The sequence below is a fragment of the Laccaria bicolor genome, genomic scaffold, assembly GCF_000143565.1.
Source record: "Laccaria bicolor S238N-H82 LACBIscaffold_31 genomic scaffold, whole genome shotgun sequence".
NCBI lineage: Eukaryota > Fungi > Basidiomycota > Agaricomycetes > Agaricales > Hydnangiaceae > Laccaria > Laccaria bicolor.
The window spans coordinates 470,523-477,890 of NW_001889902.1; the positions used below are offsets into that span (position 1 = coordinate 470,523).

The following is a 7,368-nucleotide window of genomic DNA, read 5'->3' on the forward strand; positions in this document are numbered from 1 at the left end:
CTAAGGAGAAGACCAAGGGGGTGACGGAGGAAGCTGTGACTACCTCACAAGATGCGTGGTTTGAGTTCTCGTGTGCTACCATGAACAAAACTTTGAGCCTCTTGCCATCGGGTAGCACGTCGCAAATGTTTGGGTTGCGTCGTTCGAATTGGGAAACCTCGACCGACAGTGGAGATCAGGATGCAAGGCGGGATGTGATTTGGGGTCATGTAGGCGCAGGAAGTACTGCCAGCGGCCAAACGCCATGAATATCATCAATTTAAAGGATGAGATGTGCGAAAACGACGCAAGACAAAAGGACCAAGATGAATGGCAGAGGAGTGCTTGACGGAAGATGTGTGGTTTGAGCTCCTGTCCGTTATTGTGAACGATACCTCGGACTTGGCGGGCTCGAGGTAACAATTGCAATGATTGGGATGCAGAATTGCCATACGAAGGCCCTCCGATTCAGGTGAAGTCTTGATCGATAGAAGGGGCCGGGATAGTATGAAGGCAAGGTAGGGACGATATCCTGCCAAAGACAAAATGGATGGCGAAGGAACGGGCCACGAGTAAAAGGTCAAGAGCATGGAGGAGGACGTGGCGAGATGTAGCCGGGAGACAAGGAAGAATTGTGATGCCACACGCGATATAGATGGTCAAGATGCATTATGTTAACGTGGAGCCGCAAGGAAACTAAGAGGATGAAGGATTGCTTTGAGCTTTCGTCCGTTACCGTGAACAAAACGTTGAAGTTGACAAGAGCTGCTCAGGTAGCACGTTCCACATGGGCAATTACAACACTGGAACAGCTCTCTGGAGGTGAAGGCGTTCGGAATAGGAGACCCGCGCATGTCGGAACCCAAGGGGGTAAAGATTCGAACTCTAGACGATGCTGGGTAGATGTATGTAGTGGAAGGACTTTCTGCCCAACATGTGCCAATCAAGCCAGAGTTCTTGAATCCGGAATCTCTGGACGACCACTCCAAGATTCAAGTAGAGTGCTCGAACATGTCGGCACGAGCAGGCACGACCGGTGGATAGCGAGTTGGGGTTGCTGCCATTGTCGTTTGTGGTGGTGGTCGAAGGTGTGGATCTCGTGGACGTGGAAGCAGGAGGGGGCCGGGTCAACGAAGAAACGCCCAAAAGCACATCAACCTCACAACACCCATCAAAACAACCAACGTATACTCTGGCATCTGTACCCTGCTCCCACCCCTCCCCACACAACCATGCTGCTGGCTACACCGTGGTGCGTGAGCGGGATACCACCGAACGTTGGCCCGACCAAGGCTGAGGAGATACCCGAAACGAGGATGGGCTCGAACCCTCGCGCACGGGAGAAAACTGCCTCTTCAGATCCTATGGAGGATCGGCTTGTTTTAACTTCATAGTGGGAGTAAGTTCATGACGAGAATATACTCTAAGAGAAAGAACATACACGAACCACTTCCGCGCGCCTTCCACAGCGAAATGCACCATTTCTTCCTGGCTTTCATCTGCATTCCCGAGGAACTTCTTCGCGATGATAAGTTCTGTCTTGCTGGGCATGAGATCTAGCACACCCTGCGGGACGAGTTTGTCTGCCAACGCGAGGTCCGCGTAGATAGTGAGGTTGTGGTGTGTGAGGAGGGGGGAAGAAGGAGTGTTCGCTCAGAGCCCAGCAGGATCGGATAATTCCAAGAAGACGTGAATGGGTGGTGGCTTCAGAGGCTTCAGCTCGCTTCGTCCGAGAGGGGAGATAGTTTGGAGAGGGGCCAGTATTCGCTCAGTTGGGCGACTCATTAGCTTGAGATTAACTTGTCGACAGTGGAGTTGGGAGTGAGCGCACCACTGTCCTCTGCAGACGCATCGGTGTCATCCATGGCCTTGGATTTAGAGAACCGTCATATCCACCGCACTCCCTATGTCCTTGAGCAACCTCGCGACTCCCTGGTAATCCTCAACGTTAATCAACACCCCTCCCCATTAGTGGCCACGCCCTCTTGCAGGGGCGTAGGTTCTCCCGTCGTCCTGTCCAAGAACCAATGAGAGGAAGTGGATGACGGTGTGTCGAGTTCTTCTGCAGATGCCCTAGGCCTGAGGGGAGAGCCTAAGGGGCTGTCCGTGATAGATGCAAATGCAATGTCTGTACGCACCGTAAGCCAAGCATTCAAGCTGATCCCAGTCTATACACTCCAGTTGGCATCTGCAGACGCGCCATTGTCCTTTCTCGCATGCTGAACGCAGGCTGACGATGTATGTATGTATACATGTGAAGCGTCAGCCGCGAATTCCCGCAATGCAGGTTACGGTCCCGATCCTATGATAACGATTCTCCTTGTTGCAAAACGGAAAGAAAGAATGAGGGAGACGCCCGAACATGGGTTGGGGAACTTCGGAGGTGACTATGTGCGCACAATATCAATAGTCCGAGCATTAGAAAAACGAGGCAGGCGGCGTGGGGAACATTGGAGGTGGTTATATGCGCGACTTCAAGTGGAAAAAGAGAACGACCAAAACAAACGTTGAGCAACCCAAGCGTGTCAACATCGTCGAGGAACGTCAGCTGACTCTGTGAAACCATCCATTACCCATCCGGAAAATTGACGCCGCACAGCATCAACAACTCTCTTCTGAACCACGATGTCTGATTCTAATCGCCCTCGTGAAAATCGTTTGAAAGGAAAGTTCAAGGGAATGCTCGACCGGCTCATGGGCGCAGGCCGCCCACGTTACGAAGGCTCACGCCCTAGCGGTTCGAGGTTGGAGTTCATGACTCCCACGCTGGCAGATAGCAGCTGACGAGATTTAGGTCGACATTTATAAGGGTGCCAGAGGTTACGGGGGGAGGAACGTCTCTGGTGCGTGTTTATAATGCGTGAATAAATTCTTTGGCTCATGCCTTTTGTCCTTGGGAATCCTAGAATGTATTCCCGGGAGCTCACAACTTCGTTATAAGGGATACAACACTTTATGTTGCACAAAATGTGTGTACTGTGACAACAGCATTGATGGTTTGAGATATTGATCAGACTTTTTGTCAAGATTGAGGTTCATGAACATGCCGCGGGGTTCAAGATGATTTACCCTTTGTTCCCCAAAGACCAAATTCAAGTGCCTTATTTACAGGCCGTGAGGATGTTCTCAAGAGGCTGATGGATCACTTTTCACCTCAAGATCAAGTAGATAGCAGCAGGAAGTCTTTTTTGTTGTATGGTATGGGGGGAATTGGCAAGACACAGATTTGTTTGAAGTTTGTTGAAAAGATGGCTGAAAGGTAAGTCTTTTCACATACTATATTTTTGATTTTCTGACAAGTACATCTAGATTCTCTCATGTTTTCTGGATTGATGCATCTTCTGAAGATACTATTGCTCTTGGTTTAAAGGGTCTTTGTTCTCATCCTGATGCTAAAGCTGCTGGTATTTCTATGTCCTCTCAGTCTGCTCTTCTCTGGATTGGATCTCTGCAGAGTGAATGGCTGCTTGTGTTTGACAATGCTGATGGTGCACCTGAAGTAGTAGAAAAATTTATCCCATCTGGTTCTCAGGGCAATATTCTGGTTACTAGCAGAAATCGATCTCTTGGGAGGGTTACATCTTATGAAAATTCTCTTGAAGTTAATCAGATGGCTGAAAAGGAAGCCATATCACTTTTGCTGAAAGCCAGCCATCTAACTGGGCATTCTGAGGATGTCTACAGCACAGCTCAACAAATTGTACATGAGCTCTGCTGCTTACCTCTAGCTGTTGATCAAGCAGGAGCTTCCATTGAAGCTGGTCTCTGCAGTATTGATAATTATCTTGAGCATCTCTCTCAACACAGGAAGAAGCTTATGAACCACCCTTCATTCAGGGGTGCATCTCAGTACAATCGAACAGTCTATGAAACATGGGATTTGTCGTTTAATGAGATTGAATCAAGGGCAAGAAAGAAATCTGATGGAGATGGTAGAGCAGCTGCTCAGGCTGCTCTTCTTATTCTGGAAACTGCTGCATTTCTACATCATGAGAATATAATGGAGGCTATTTTTGAAAAAGCTTCTACGGGGTTCTCCAAAAGACAGTATGGTAGACTGGAACAAAAAGTTAAAACCTGCATCAGTGAATTGCTTCAGCTTGAAAAAGATCAGTCTTGGAATCAATTCTTCTTTCATGAAGGAATTAGGGTTCTTATGTCATTCTCTTTGATCAAGCAGCAATCAACCTCTCCAGGAATTTATGCCATTCATCCATTGATGCATCAATGGAGTAGGGATAGAATGTCAACATCTCAAAAGAAGTGCATGATGCAAGTGTCAAAATTGATCCTTGTGAACTGTATTACAAAGGAGATGACAGCTGAGAACATTGGATTCAACAGGCTTCTTGTGCCACACATCAAAGCCATTTACCAGTCACAGGAAGAAAATGGCTTTGAAAGAGTGTTTAATGATAAGGAATATTCTAAGTTTAGTTATGTGTTCCATAAAAATGGAATGTGGAAAGATGCAGAGTATTTTCGATATAAAATTGTAGAAATAGGGATAAAGAAGCAGGGGCCAGAACATCCAAATACCTTGGCCAGTATGGCAAAGCTTGCAGCCACATATTTAAGGCAAGGAAAATATGAGGACGCTGGGGACCTGCAGCTGAAAGTCATGGACCTGTGTAAAAGAGTACTGGGGCCAGAACATCCAGATACCTTGACCAGCATAAATAATCTTGCAATGACATATTCAAATCAAGGAAAATATGAGGAGTCTGGGGAGCTACAGCTGAAAGTCTTGGATCTGCATAAAAGAGTACTTGGGCCAGAACATCCAGACACCTTGGGTAGCATGAATAATCTTGCATCGACATATTCAAGGCAAGGAAAATATGAGGAGTCTTGGGAGCTGCAGCTGAAAGTCCTGGATCTGTATAAAAGAGTACTGGGGCCAGAACATCCATATACCTTGCGCAGCATGAATAATCTTGCAATGACATATTCAAATCAAGGAAAATATAAGGAGTCTGGGGAGCTACAGCTGAAAGTCTTGGATCTGCATAAAAGAGTACTTGGGCCAGAACATCCAGACACCTTGGGTAGCATGAATAATCTTGCATCGACATATTCAAGGCAAGGAAAATATGAGGAGTCTTGGGAGCTGCAGCTGAAAGTCCTGGATCTGTATAAAAGAGTACTGGGGCCAGAACATCCATATACCTTGCGCAGCATGAATAATCTTGCATTGACATATTCAAATCAAGGAAAAGATGAGGAGGCTGGGAGCTACAGCTGAAAGTCTTGGATCTGCGTAAAAGAGTACTTGGGCCAGAACATCCAGATACCTTGGGTAGCATGAATCATCTTGCATGACATATTCAAATCAAGGAAAATATGAGGAGGCTGGGGAGCTGCAGCTGAAAGTCCTGGATCTGTATAAAAGAGTACTGGGGCCAGAACATCCATATACCTTGGGTAGTATGAATAATATTGCATCGACATATTCGGATCAAGGAAAAGATGAGGAGGCTAGGGAGCTACAGCTGAAAGTCCTGGATCTGTGTAAAAGAGTACTGGGGCCAGAACATCCAGATACCTTGGCCAGCATGAATAATATTGCATCAACATATTCAAATCAAGGAAAATATGAGGAGGCTGGGGAGCTGCAGCTGAAAGTCCTGGATCTGTATAAAAGAGTACTGGGGCCAGAACATCCATATACCTTGACTAGTATGAATAATCTTGCAATGAACATATTCAGATCAAGGAAAAGATGAGGAGGCTAGGGAGCTGCAGCTGAAAGTCCTGGATCTGCGTAAAAGAGTACTGGGGCCAGAACATCCATATACCTTGACTAGTATGAATAATCTTGCAATGACATATTCAGATCAAGGAAAAGATGAGGAGGCTAGGGAGCTGCAGCTGAAAGTCCTGGATCTGCGTAAAAGAGTACTGGGGCCAGAACATCCAGATACCTTGGCCAGCATGAATAATCTTGCATTGACATATTTGGGACAAGGAAAAGATGAGGAGGCTGGGGAGCTGCAGCTGAAAACTCCTGCATTGGCATAATAGGATTGTAGCAGCATAGTATCACTTACTTCTTGCATGACAGTTGCATTGTATTTACATTTATTTGTCATTTTGTATGTTGGTACTTCTTAACAAATTAACTCTACTTGAAACCACAACATGTATATTTCATGTGGATGCTCCTGTTCCAGGTTTACAGGATCCTCTACACATGACTCTCATTCCCAGAACCATGTCTCCCACTCCCTTCTGCCTCCACCATCTGGCAAGCCTGCACTTGTCAGGAAGTTGAAACAATTCAATGGTGGGGGCACCACAAGTTTCTGAGTGCTTACTGTACTATTTCATTCAATTTGGCAGTATGGCGCCACAGGCTGCAAAATTTTACTATTGTGAGACTGTTACCCCAAAATGGTTTCAGCATGGGAAAAAATTACCTGTTACAAGCATTACATTTCGGTGATTTGAAGGCTGTGTGATGTGTTACTGCTGAATTGAACGAAATAGTACAGTAATCTTGAAGGAATCACCCACAGTTACCACATGTCACCTCTATATAGACTGAGGGCTTATTTAGCTCTCCCTCTCAGTTGAGTTAAAGGTTGAATAGCTCGTAGGGACTTATACACATCTTTATCCCTCTCCCTTGGTAAGTACAACACATAGCCAGTGTTCTTCCCAGGTCTATTATAGGCCCATTCCTGGGCCTATTTCCAGGCCCCTCCTGCCCATCACATCTATTTTGGGATTTTACCATCACATTGTCCTGCTGTCCCACTGTTCCACTGCCCTTCTACACTAGCGAGCTCACCTTTCCCTTCCCGTTACTCTATAAAATGAGGTCTTATCAGTGCCCCCCTAATTCCTGCAGGATTCCAGTCATTCCTGCAGATTCTGGTGGATTCCAGAGGAGTGAAATTTAGCAGGGAGGCCTGCTATTTTCATCATTCCGGCAGAATTTCGGCATTCTGGAATTGTGACCGGAATGGTCCCTGGATTGGCAAAAACGGAATGCAACCAGAATCCGGTTTGTTTGGCGCAAGCCCATTGCCAAACAATTGTTTGTTTGGCAACGGCTTTCATGCTCATCCAAACACAACCCTCTCTCCTCCCACCACCACCGTCGTCGCTCCACATAACCGCCCCCCTCACGTTGTGAGTGCCCGCCATGGGCTAAGCAATGTGAGGGGGCTCACATCGACCACCACGCCACTCACCCGACATCCAACAACATTGCCAACACCACAACGCTGTGCCACGTCACCATGGCACACGAACCAGGTAAGCACCCACAACCCCCTCTCCCCTCGTTTCTCAACACGAAAACCAGGTGCCACGTTGCTGACTGCGATGTGGCACCAAAACGACGGCAAAAGGTCTCACACCCCACAACGGCACCACCCCAGT

At 46.9% G+C, this 7,368-nt stretch overlaps 1 protein-coding gene across 1 annotated transcript; it reads right to left on the bottom strand.

Annotated features, from left to right (window-relative positions):
• Positions 1-1,150: 1,150 nt before the first annotated feature.
• LACBIDRAFT_306667 (uncharacterized protein) lies at positions 1,151-1,530 on the bottom strand (the record flags this gene model as incomplete). The annotated part of the gene is made up of 2 exons (XM_001885479.1): positions 1,151-1,355; positions 1,421-1,530. The coding sequence occupies 2 exons, from the start codon at positions 1,528-1,530 to the stop codon at positions 1,151-1,153; spliced, it is 315 nt and encodes a 104-aa protein (XP_001885514.1).
• Positions 1,531-7,368: the final 5,838 nt, after the last annotated feature.